Source organism: Mus caroli, unplaced genomic scaffold, assembly GCF_978045245.1.
Source record: "Mus caroli unplaced genomic scaffold, Mus_caroli_1 scaffold_16, whole genome shotgun sequence".
NCBI lineage: Eukaryota > Metazoa > Chordata > Mammalia > Rodentia > Muridae > Mus > Mus caroli.
This window is the reverse complement of record NW_028227271.1, coordinates 23,809,893-23,822,244: the sequence shown is the minus strand read 5'-3', so window position 1 is coordinate 23,822,244 and position 12,352 is coordinate 23,809,893. Positions and strand designations below refer to the sequence as shown.

Here is a 12,352-nt window from a genome sequence, read left to right as displayed (position 1 = left end):
CCTCATGTCTTTGGCTTCCTTGTGCTGGGGTTATAGGCATGTATTATCATGACTAGTTTTTATGTGGGTGCTGGGGATCTGAACTCAGGCCTTAATGCAAGGCAAGTACTTGACCAATTAAGGCTGGCAACAGCAGAGCCATGGGGAACCCCAGCAGGGGTTCAGCCACACCCCACTACAGTGGAGGAAGGGTTGGGGGTGTGTAAGTGTGGGAACTGGGCTGGGCTGTCTGTGTTATTGGCCGGTCATCTGAACTGGTGCCTGGGTGCAGGCTGGCCTCTGGTTTCTGAGTTCATGGAGTGGGGCTGGCAGAAGAGCACCAGGGCAAAGGCTGGCAGGAGGGTCTCCAGTAATGACCGATGGTCATCAATCACCCCTCCGTGCTAGCTGCACTGACCTCTGAGTCCCAGGTCTCCTGAGTCTCTCCATCCTTCACTTGAGGAGCTGGGAAACCACCTCCCATCGGGGTTGATGTCCACAGTGAGCTGGAAACCTCCAAGTATATTGTGTGACTAAGATGTCTGTAGGTTTGCAGGAGTGATTAAGTCTGAAAGAGAACAGCTTGAAACAAAAACTTTGCAATACTTTTATCCACCAGAGATCTCAAGTCCAGAACATATAAAGAAAGACTTTAAGCCAAAGATGATCTAATAAGAACTAGTCCAAGAGACCTTACTAGAGACCTCCTGGGGGGGGGGCTACAAGAGTGGCAGGTGAGTATTTGAAAAGGCTCACTTCTTTCAGGTCTTAAGGGAGTTGTAACAGAAATGGCAGTGAGGCACCATGGTGCCCCACCAGGATAGTTAAAATGAGAAGGGCCAGTAATTGCCGCAGACGCAGAGCAGGCGACGTTCCACTGTGTTCTGGGAGGTCCCAGTGGATCTTCAGGGTGGTTTCAGGATCCGTTGTGGGAGGCTGGACAAAGCTAATGCTACGCACACCCTCAGCTTGTCAGGAGTACCCTGGGGCTTTGCTCAGAAGAAAGGCTGGCTGGCTGGGGCTGAGAGTGTAGCTCAGCCGGCAGAGAGGTATCTTGGCATGCACGAGGCCCCCCGGATTCAGTCTTCAGATCTGCAAAGAGAAAACAAAACAAAACAAAACAATCAGAGCCATTGAGCTTTAGCTGCGAGTGGTGGCTCCCTTGCAAGTCCTGTGCTCAGGGTGCTGTGGCAGGGAGATCGTTAGAGGTCACCTTGGGTTGGGAGAACAAATACCATCCCCCACACAGAAGAAAGAAGGGTGGTTTGTACCCACTCAAGCACGTAGGCAAGAATTGTTCTGAGTCATAAGGACCCCATACCTAGAAATGACCCAAATTGACAGTTGAATAAGCAATAGCAGTGTGCTTGCTTATAGGTAGGAGTCCTAAGGAGTGACTGTTTAACTCTGCTAATGGTGTTTGGAGCTGGAAAAACTTGGCCCCCAATCCTGTTCAGTCTTTATATATATATATGGCATTGCTATTGAACATGTCTTAGAGCCTGAAGTCAGAAAAACATGCTCTGTTTCTGGCTTCTTCTTTCTGTCTGGTCTATTCCATCACAAAGAATTTTGCGTACGGTATGTGATGAACCAATTGACATCAAGTTCGATTTACTTAATGGGTATTCAGTCTCCCAGAAGGATGGGTGGCCCAGTCCAGCCTTTCTGCAGCAGATACAAGTGATGTCTTTATTGGAAGCAGGTGGTCGTGAGCCTTTGCGTGGTTGGCTGTAACATTTTGACTGTTAAAGGATGTTGATGGATTGTTTTCCACAAGGGTGGTGTAGTTTGCGCTCCCACCAATGGTGCGGATGTCTGTTTCTACCCGCTCTTCCCACACCGTGTTATGAAACCTTGAGGTGGCCATTCAGATGAGGGAGGCAGTGTTGGTGTTACTTCTAGATGCTGGGGTGTTTTTGTTTTTGTTTTTGTTTTATAAGACAGGGTCTTTCTGTGCATCCTTGGCTATCCTAGCACTTGATTTGTAGACTAGCCTGGTCTTGAACTCAGAGATCCACCTACCTCTGCTTTCTAAGTACTGAGACCTTTTTTGTTTTTTGTATTTAAGTGAATTAAGTTTTTGGTTTTTTTTTTTTTTTTTTTTTTTTGGACATATCATTTCCAGACAGGTGTACTGGCATGCATCCCAACACTCAGGAGGTAGAAGCCATAGGATCTGGAATTTAAGGTCGTTGTTAGTATAGAAAGTTCGAGGACAGCCTGGGCTACATGAGGCCTGTCTCAAGCAACCAGCCAACCAAGCAAACAAATAAAAGAAGAGACAACATCTTGTTATTCAGTCCAGGCTGACTAAGAACTCAACACTTAGCCTAGGCTAGCCCTAAACTTACAATCAGACTCCTGAGTGCTGGCTTCTGTGTTTGCCTTAAGACACAGGCCTGTCTCTATGTGCTGTGGTCCCTACTAAGGGTCCTAGTCCTGTAAAACAGCACACTCGGCTCCTTACTACAGTCTCAGAGTCCTCTGTTGTAGGGTTTGTTTCTTCTCATCATTTCAGGGTTTTTTTTGTTTTTTTTTGTTTTTCTGTTTTTTGAGACAGGGTTTTGTTTTTCTGTTTTTTGAGACAGGGTTTCTCTGTATAGTCCTGGCTGTCCTGGAACTCACTTTGTAGACCAGGCTGGCCTCGAACTCAGAAATCCGCCTGCCTCTGCCTCCCAAGTGCTGGGGTTAAAGGCGTGCGCCACCACGCCCGGCTATCGTTTCAGTTTTAAACCCTGTCTAGGTGATCCCTCTTTGATCCATCTAGCTGACTTCCATAGATAAAATCACAATGGGGATTTCACTTGTGATTATGTGGTGGGCAAAGCAGAGCTTATGAACAAATGTCATAAATGAGGGAGTCCATGTCCAAGGAAAGAAGAGATTTCAGCCCCGGGGCCACACACTTCCTTACCTGCTGGGCTGTCAAAATCCAGTGGCTACTAACTGAGCACTTGATCCGTCTTGTCTAAACTGTGTGTCCTAGGCCACAGTGTAGCTCAGGGAGCCCTGGCTTAGCTCCGTGGCTTAGCTCCGTGGCTTAGCTCCGTGGAAGGGAGGCTCCTCCAGGGAAGGTTGTTTAGAGGAGGGAACCTTGAAAAGGGATCACAACAGACCTGTCAGGACCTTTGTGATCAGAAGTGGGAAATGGTGTCTCAGGAGGGGACTTCGTGGGCCTGGAGGTGGTGATGTGGCCTCGGTCTAATCCCAATACAACATGGCCTCTCTTTATGCGGTACACCTGGCAGTGACCCTTCCCTGTTGCTCTTTGACCTGCTCTTTTCTGTGGCAGACAAGGGGACGTGGCCCTGCCCCCTTACTACCAACCAGAGGAGGATGACGAGATGCCCTTCATCTGCTCCCTGTCTGGGGACAATGGCATTATGGGCTGCCACGAGATCCCTCCACTTAAGGAGCAGGGCCGAGAGTGCTGCCTGTCCAAAGATGACATGTACGACTTCGGGGCGGGACGCCAAGACCTCAACGCCAGCGGCCTCTGTGTCAACTGGAATCGCTACTACAACGTCTGCCGCACGGGCAATGCCAACCCTCACAAGGGCGCCATCAACTTTGACAACATTGGCTATGCCTGGATCGTGATCTTTCAGGTGAGACCATTCAGGCCCAGGTCTGGTCAGCCAGCAGTGGCTGGCATGGCTGGCATCCTCACTCAGCAGGCAAAGCCTTGAGCCTTGGGCTTTGTCACCTACCTCCTGAGAGTGTCTGCTCCCTGCCTGCCTGGCAGTGTGATGTGGGCCACTGGTATCGGTATCTCTTGGAACTTTGGTTTTCTTACCGGTGCTGCCCCCCCTACCCTGGCTCCTGTTGGGGTTTGTCTTAAATCCCGGTGCACAGGAGGGCCCACGTCTTAGCCTCTGCCCCTGTCCCCGTGCCCGCTGCAGGTGATCACTCTGGAAGGCTGGGTGGAGATCATGTACTACGTGATGGATGCGCATTCTTTCTACAACTTCATCTACTTCATCCTGCTCATCATAGTAAGTATCAGGGCAAGTTCAGGACCATGGACCATGGCGCTGGGTGGGGGTGGGGAGGGAGGGAAGGGGTGGACAGTCTCCTAGGGAGCCCTCAGGGCTAGGGGAGCCTGGCAGGACAGGAGGAGCAGAACAGGAGGAGGAGGAGGAGGAAGAAGAAGAGGAAATTCATCTCCAAGAAAGGGATATTTTTAAATGCAGTCAACCAACCCCAGCCAGTGATTGAAGGGGCTTATCAGGGCTGTGGCTGGAAGCATCTATCACATCTGCCTTCAGTTGTCTCTAGCCTTTAACATCTAACCCGCTGGTCCTGCTTGTCTCTCTCTGCCTGAATCCCTAGGAATACAATCTTTCCTGGCCTTAGCTGGGGGTATAGTTCCAGAATGGAGCTTCTCAGGGGTTCCATCTGTTCCCCATTTTTCCTGGGGTAGACAAGATGCTCTGTTGCTGGATATGACACAGGATAGGAGGTTGGCCTTGGGAGTGGCCTGGTGGCGCTCTGGGCAGATCTTTGAACTCTGGCTTTTCTGCAGCTGTGCGCGTGACCAGGTGATAGAAGCAGGGGTCTCTCTGCCTCTATAGGCCAACACTTCCTGTCTGTGCTTTCCAATGTCCATCTTGTCCTGCATACCGGTGGCTTTCTGCCTCAGCACAGTCCACAGAGGTCAGGCTTCTGACAGAGCTGTGTTCAGTCCCCAACACAAAGGCTGGGTTCTCTAGCTTCCTGGTGGTGGGCGAAGGCAAGCTTGAGTAGCCGCTGACCTGCGCCACGCCTGCTGGGATACAGCTCCAGCAATTTCCCGGGGAAGCCTAGGACCTCGGACTCAGGAGAAACCAGATGAAAGAGAGAAGGGCTCAGATTCCCAGGCTCTTCATTAAGTTAGTTTCAACAGAACATCCAGACAAGATGGATTGAGACAAGTGGCAGAGCAGGGATCCAGTCTCTGGGAAAGAAGAGCTGAGAGGTCACAGTGACACACAGAAGCTTAGGTGTCATGATAGAGAGAAGCTGGAGGGGCTGGAGGGGCCCTTTGGGGGAGGACAGGTGTGTGGGTGACTTCCTACAGGAAGACAGAAGGCTCAGTCCTCTCCCACAGGAAGTCATTAAGTAGGACTTGAGGCAGGCTCCTCAGATTCCATGAGATGGATCACTGGCAGCGATTAGTTCCTAGGTGATGAGGAGGGCTGGCCAGGAGCCTGCATACCCCTGCTCTCCAGTAAGTAAGTGCTCAGTAAATGTGCTCTGCTGTTGCTGGGGATACTTGGTGCCCAAGTGCCCCTGTCTCAAGACAGAGGATGCCATCAGCGGGCTGGTGGGGGGTTTTCAGTCTCCACACACAGCTTCCGGTCTATGGTTAGAAAAGTCTGGGGCCCGCTTTACTCCAGCCTCCCAATTTACAGATGGGGAACAGAGATCCAGAGAGGATGAGGCCTGTCTGGGTCACCCAGGGCAACCACGGTTGAACAAAGGCTAGATAGGAGCCTTACAGGGATGAGCCTACAGAGCGCAGGGTCTAATCTCTCTGGTTTCTGCGTCCCTAACCAGCCCAGGGAAGAGCAGCTTTCTGGGAAATGCTATGGGAATGCTTTTTGTCTAAGAAACAGTCTATTTCCCAGAGTCCTCTGGGCCATGAAGCCCTGTACCTCTTTAGCTCTTCAGTTGTATGTAATGGGAAGGGGGCAGCAATCTGTATGTATGTCGGTGATATCCCAGAAGGCTGGAGGCCACATCTTTCCTGCCAGGCCAGAGGAGCTCTTTCAGGGTTAGTGAGGACCAGGGAAGGTGACTGGTACTGGACTAGTTAGATGGGAAACAGAGCGGTGGGACCTGGCTCCACCTCCCCTTCCAAGCACACAGCCCAAGTCCAGGCTGGTGAGTAGGATGTAGGACCTTTGTGACTGGAGGGATTGTGGCTATCCTCTTGGCTTCAGTATCTCTGTCCTACATGGGTTAGTATGGTTGGGTCTTGGTTCTGATGGGGCCTGGGCTTAGATACAGTCCCATTCTGACCTGGGAAGTCACCTAGGCTGTGGCTTCCTCTGCAAGGACTCAGTCATCTTTTCCTGTCCCATCTGTGTATCTGTGTCCGTGTTTCTGTCTCTCTGGGCCCCTCCATCTTCCCTGTACCTCTGTCTGTCTATTCCTACCCCTGACTATGACTATTCTGGTCTTTCTCTTTCTGTCTCTCCCACTCCTCTTCTCTTTCCTTCTCCTTTATCTTCTTCTCTCCTCTCCTCCCCCCATCCTTTCTCCTTCCTGCCCCACCCTCTTTATGTCTTTGGCTCTCTGTACCCTGGTTGTCCTCTGTCTTGCTGTCTTTCTTTCTGCTCCGTCTTCTTCCCTCTCCTCTGCATCGCTGATCTGTCCCCTTCCCTTCCCCTCCTCCTATTTCTCCTGTCTTTCTCTGGCTTCCCTCTCTGTCTCCTGCTCTTGCTAACTCTTTCTCCATCTCTTTGTCCCCTTCTCCCATGCCACCCCCCTCTTGCTGGTTCTACCCCTCTGTCTCCTTATCTGTCCCCACTGTCCCTGTTCCTGTCCTTTCCTCCTGTTGGTTACAGGTGGGCTCCTTCTTCATGATCAATCTGTGCCTCGTTGTCATAGCGACCCAGTTCTCCGAGACCAAGCAACGGGAGCACCGGTTGATGCTGGAGCAACGCCAGCGCTACCTGTCCTCCAGCACGGTGGCCAGTTACGCCGAGCCCGGCGACTGCTATGAGGAGATCTTCCAATATGTCTGTCACATCCTTCGCAAGGCCAAGCGCCGTGCTCTGGGCCTCTACCAGGCCCTGCAGAACCGGCGCCAGGCCACGGGCCCGGGGACACCAGCCCCTGCCAAGCCTGGGCCCCATGCCAAGGAGCCCAGCCACTGCAGTAAGTGGCTTTGACTCTGCAGCTCACGTGCCATGATCTGGGGTCTCAGAATGGCAATAGTGCAAGTGGGTCATGCCTGCTAGAACAGGAAGTGTCCATATCAGTCAGAGGTGGGATCCCAAGGGTTCACTTCAGGCCATACTGCTTCCTTTATGGCCCATCGGAACTCATCTGCTCCACTCACGTCTTGCCACCATCTCTGTCCAGCCTGTGGGCTCATTCTCTTCCCGGAGAAATTCTTCCAAGTTTTGCAGGCAAACCTGGGCACCATTCCCTCGAACCTATACTTACAAGGCAAGCGATTTGTTCAGAGCCTTGCGAGACTAGCCTCCCTCTTTGTGGGTACACATGTCATCTTTCACTCTGGCTCCCATGGCTGTCTCTGCTTACCAGCACACCTGAGTAGTGACATCAGGCCCCTGGTACAGTATATACCATGTCACATTGGGACCCTTGTCCCCATACTCTGCTCCTGCCTCCTGTTTGAGTGGTGCTAGGCTGTTTATGTAAGTTTGGTGTTTAGCTTAGAAAGGATGCTCTCTGGGGTGGGTCTATAGTGCAGTTGCTAGTGTGCTTGCAGAGCATGCTTGAAAACTCTAGTTCAAGTCCCAGCATGGTGGTAATCCTGGGGCTTTGGACATAGAGTAGGAGGATCAGAAGTTCAAGGGCATCCTTAGCTATATAGTGAGTTTAAGACCAGAGTGGGCTCCGTGAGACCCTGTTGCAAGGAGGGAGGGACGGAGGGAGGGAAGGAGGGAAGGAGGGAGGGAGGGAGGGAGGGAGGGAGAGAGAGAGAGAGAGAGAGAGATTCCTTAGCCTGTTTCTTTCAAGAAATAGCCCTGAGAAAGAGGCAGACTAGAAATCGTGTCTCCAGTTTTCAGATGGGAAACCAAGGACCAAGGAGATGAGGGAGTCACTTAAGTGGTCCAGTGTTTCTGTGTAAGACTCGGTCATATGGAATGTCAGAGGTGGCCTTTTGGAGTGTTTGTCTCTGGCTGCAAATGCACAAAACCCTAAGAGGAGACAACCCAGAGCTCCCAGGAGCTCTGCTTTCTCCCCAATACTACAGAGAAGTTATCAGGCCCCAGGACTGTTCCTCAAAGCAGCTGTGGAACATGGCATGTCTTGTTTCCCTTGACCACCCTGATCGGGCCTCCTGTCTTCCCCTTCCAGGGCAGGGCTCAAGGGTTTGTGCCTGTGATTGACAGTTGTTGTCTGAGGCCCTGGTTAGTGAACTCCATGCTCCTAGCTGTCATAACCTGTCAATCAGAGAGACCAGCAAAGACCAGACAGTTGTCCACTAGCCATCTAGATATGGTTTCAGGTGGCCTGTGGGCTTGGCCTAGCAGTGAAGAGGAGAGCTGGGGTCTGGGCAGGGCTAGCTCTTCCCTTCCTAAGGATGTGAGCAAAGGGACAGCTTCTTGGAATGCTGTGAAGGAAAATTTTATACTTTTTAGTCCACCGACTTCTCAAGCCTCCATCCCATCTCCTTTCCTGGGTTGAGTACTAATGCAGTCTGAGAAGGAAGGGCTTTGGTCCCCCACAGCTGGAGTAGGATGACCCAGGTATTTGGTTGCTTTGCCGTGCTCAGAAGCCTGTGTGGGAAAGTGCAGGCTTTCCCAGTTCCCTTCCTTTACTGTTTTTTTCCCCCTCTCTTATTCAAGCAAAATGTGTTTATGTTACTATAATATAGGGAAGTGCAAAGAAGAAACCAGCCAGGCAGTGGTGGCGCATGCCTTCAATCCTAGCACTTGGGGAGGCAGAGGCAGGCAGATCTCTAAGGCCAGCCTGGACTACAGAGTGAGTTCCAGGATAGTCAGGGCTACACAGAGAAAAACTTAAAACTAAGAGAATTTAAAGAAGAAAAGCAGCAGCAGCAGCAGCAGCAGCAGCAGCAGCAGCAGCAGCAGCAGAAGAAGAAGAAGAAGAAGAAGAAGAAGAAGAAGAAGAAGAAGAAGAAGAAGAAGAAGAAGAAGAAGAAGGAAAAAAGGAGAAGAAGAAAAGGAGGAGAAGGAGAAGCCGTCAAACCAGCTACAGGGAACCCTTCCCAACACCTCTTTGAAATGGCTTATACAAATCCAAGGCTTGCTGGCGATTGAAAGTCTCAGGCCTTATCTGCTGTCACCCTTCCTGTCCCCTGTCTCCAATCTAGTCTGACTCTCACTTTTGTGGGGGGAATTCCTGGGAGCTCCCAGAGTCTGCCTCAATCCGGTCTTCCTCACTTCACACAGATGGGCAAAGTCACTATAGCTTCCTCTGAGGTGTGTCCACTCTCCATCCAGACCTGCAGTCCCCAGATCCCCATACCTGTGCCTGGGAACATTTGCTGTGTGACAGGTCCAAGGTCAAGGTCAAAGGTGACCAACCATTACCATGACTGAAGTATGATGAGCCTGTGTGTGGGGTCAGCTTGTTTCACACAGTGCCCCTGGGGGAGGTGGGGACCTAGTTTGGACACTAATGCTGCCCCCCCCCTCCATTTGCTTTTCAGAGCTGTGCCCACGACACAGTCCCCTGGACACCACTCCCCACACACTGGTGCAGCCCATCTCTGCCATTCTGGCCTCCGACCCCAGCAGCTGCCCTCGCTGCCAGCACGAGGCAGGCAGGCGGCCCTCTGGCCTGGGCAGCACTGACTCGGGCCAGGAAGGCTCAGGTTCTGGCGGCTCTGCAGAGGCCGAAGCCAATGGCGATGGACCCCAAAGCAGTGAGGACGGGGTCTCTTCAGGTTTGGGGAAGGAGGAGGAACAGGAGGATGGGGCAGCCCGACTGTGTGGGGATGTGTGGCGAGAGACACGGGCCAAGCTGCGGGGCATCGTGGACAGCAAGTACTTCAACAGAGGCATCATGATGGCTATTCTGGTTAACACTGTCAGCATGGGCATCGAGCACCATGAACAGGCAAGTGAGGGTACAGGATTTGGGCTGAGTGGGGGATGGAGAAACAGGCTGGCATGGAGCCCTGGGTTCAGGTTGGGCAAGGGCATACCCAGGTCTCCCTGAGCCTGGCTAGAGTAGAGTCTAACCCTTCCATATGGTTTCAGCACTTTGCCCAAGGCCACATTCAAGGGCGCAAGATGGTCTGAGGTATCTGCAGTGTGAGCAGATTATGACTGAGGCTGGATGGCGTAGGACTCAGGGGTCGAGACTCAGGGTCCATTGCTTTTCCTCCTAGGCTGCAGTCAGCAATCTATAGGCTACTCCTGGGGTAACATCCTGTCAGATCCAGGCACCATTTGGAATGACCCAATTCCCTGGCTCCTGTCTGCTAGTCTTTGTTTTTGGAGGCGTGGCTTCCTTGGCCTGTTCTTCAGCCTGGTGGGGCACCCCCACTTGCCAGCTGGCTATGCCCAGCCTACTGACCTGAGGTCCCACAGCTAGCCAGCAGCCTGGTTCGAACCCACTTCCTGTGGCAACATTGATACTCTAGCAGGATTTAGAACCTGGATCCCCTTGACTTTGGAGTCATCGTAGTTCGGCTAAGCCCTCTCCTGTGCCTGGAGTGGGCCACACTCTTCCTGTCTCTGCTCATTAGCTCACCAAATACAGGCTTCATTCAATTTAGTTAAATGCAGCCCCTGGGGCAGCCACCGACACTCAGTTGGTACTGCAGGCTTGCCAGCTATTCTGACTTAATTAACAAGATCTTTGGGGAGGGCTGCTGGGTGGGATCTCTGCAGGGGGGAAGCTGGTGAGAGGAGAGGCCTATACTTTGCCTCAAGGCCCTGGACTGTCAGAATGCAGAGACTCAGCAGGGTTTTCGCTCTTGGGGAAAGACTCTATGGGAAGAGCTGCTTTGGGGCATCTGGCTCCTAGTGTCTGTACCCTGCTATACCAGAGTTAGGCACTGTCTCTGGCTGGTTAGAACCAGCTGGTGAGAGCCAGTTTTCTCACACTTGGGAATCTAGCAAGCAGTTGTTATATAGTTGCTTGCTTGAAACGGGTTATGGGGAAAGTGTTTACACCACGGAAATTGGCAGACTCTAAAGATCCGGGCTCTTTTGGGTTTACCTGAGCTTCCACTGGTCTCTGACTTCTTGAGACCAAGTCCCCCTCCCAGGCAACACCATAGCCAAGGCAACTCTTCCTTTGCCCTCCCGGCTTGCCCTCCAGCCAGTCATGGTCCCCGTGTGAGTCTGCTCAGGTTCTCCTCTATCTCCTGTCCCTTGTACCTGCCACATCCCACTTGAGCAGGCTTGCTTTCTTAAACATTTGCTTTTGGCCAGACATGGTTAGTGCCTACTTTTAATCCCAGCACTCGAGAAGCAGAGGCAGGTGGACCTGTGAGTTTGAGGTTAGCCTGGTCTACAGAGCCAGTTCCAAGACAAGTCAGGGCTACTAAAAGAAACCCTGCCTTGAAACAACAACAAAAAATCAAACAATAAAACAATTTGTTTAATGACCTCTTTACCCATTGAGCATCTCTGTGTATGGCTGCCAGAGCCTCTTCCCTTGGGACAGTAGATGTCATGTGATGCTGAAGTCCCCACCCACCTGGAATCCCCACCTGGTTGGAAGAGGCTCTAGTCAGTTGGAGGGTCTCCCCTGATCTCATCTGTAACTTCAACAGAGCCATGTCTCCCCCGTAGGGCTACCTTAGGGCTTCCTGGGAACCTACTAAGCCCCAGGCCTAGAGAGAGCAGGGTGTCCCTGAGTCCTCATATGTGTTTCCTAAGCCAGTGTTAGTCACTGCTTCCTGTTTTCACACTTGGAAGGCCACTGTTCAGAGGCCACGTTGTTTGTTTATGGCCTGAGTTCCAACCCTGGTTCTGCAGCTGACAGACAGGGTGGCCCTAGGAAAGTCACATGCTTATCTAGCCGGTGTCTCTGTCTACTGATAAGCCAGACCCTCTCCACTGCCCCCAGGAAGGGCAGATATGTGGATTCCGGTGTCCTGTAGGCATCTAAGACTCTGCCATTACTAGCAGGTTTTTTTTTTTTTTTTTTGTATGAGCCTTCTGCCACCAGCCTGGGTAAGTTTACCATCCACTGTCTGGAGCCTCAAAAATTAATTAAAGAAGAAGCCAGGAGGAGGAGGAGGAAGCATTTTTAAACCATTCTTTTTAAAGCAGCTCCGAGTGGCAGCCATTGTTCAGCGGAGCTCTGCGCAGGGCCTGTTGGTATTTTCGTTCCTCGCCCTGGGCTCTCAGACATCTCTCTGCAGGGAAACCGACCCGCCCCCAGGTTTATTTTGAGCATCCCCCACTGAGGTGGCACCCACAGAGAGAGGTGGCCCAGGGTTGCAGATGGCATGCAGGAAGGAAGGGGAGGGTATCATAGGGTCCTTCCCTGCCACCTCCACTGGGCTCTGTACCCCACCCAGGCCTGCAGAGAACTATGTATCACTGCAAAGGGACAGGCGGTGACATTCTGCCTTGTCACTCCTGCCTCCCTAATTATAGGGAGCTCAGTCCAGATGCTCACGGCCTTTAGCATGGTCACTGCTGCTCAAATAACAGAGAGCTGTCACCAGGAACAATTTGTTCAAGGTCCCTATGGTTGTGGA

The 12,352-nt window shown here is 52.0% G+C and overlaps 1 protein-coding gene across 3 annotated transcripts in view; it reads left to right on the top strand.

Annotated features, from left to right (window-relative positions):
• Cacna1i (calcium voltage-gated channel subunit alpha1 I) overlaps nt 1-12,352 on the top strand; it is a 110,447-nt gene that overhangs the window by 64,557 nt on the left and 33,538 nt on the right. For all 3 annotated transcript variants that reach the window (XM_029470056.1, XM_021182805.2, XM_085831343.1), the window contains 4 exons: nt 3,275-3,590; nt 3,885-3,977; nt 6,534-6,846; nt 9,338-9,747. In XM_029470056.1, coding sequence (XP_029325916.1) covers nt 3,275-3,590; nt 3,885-3,977; nt 6,534-6,846; nt 9,338-9,747 — 1,132 coding nt within the window. The remainder of the gene's footprint in view (nt 1-3,274; nt 3,591-3,884; nt 3,978-6,533; nt 6,847-9,337; nt 9,748-12,352) is intronic.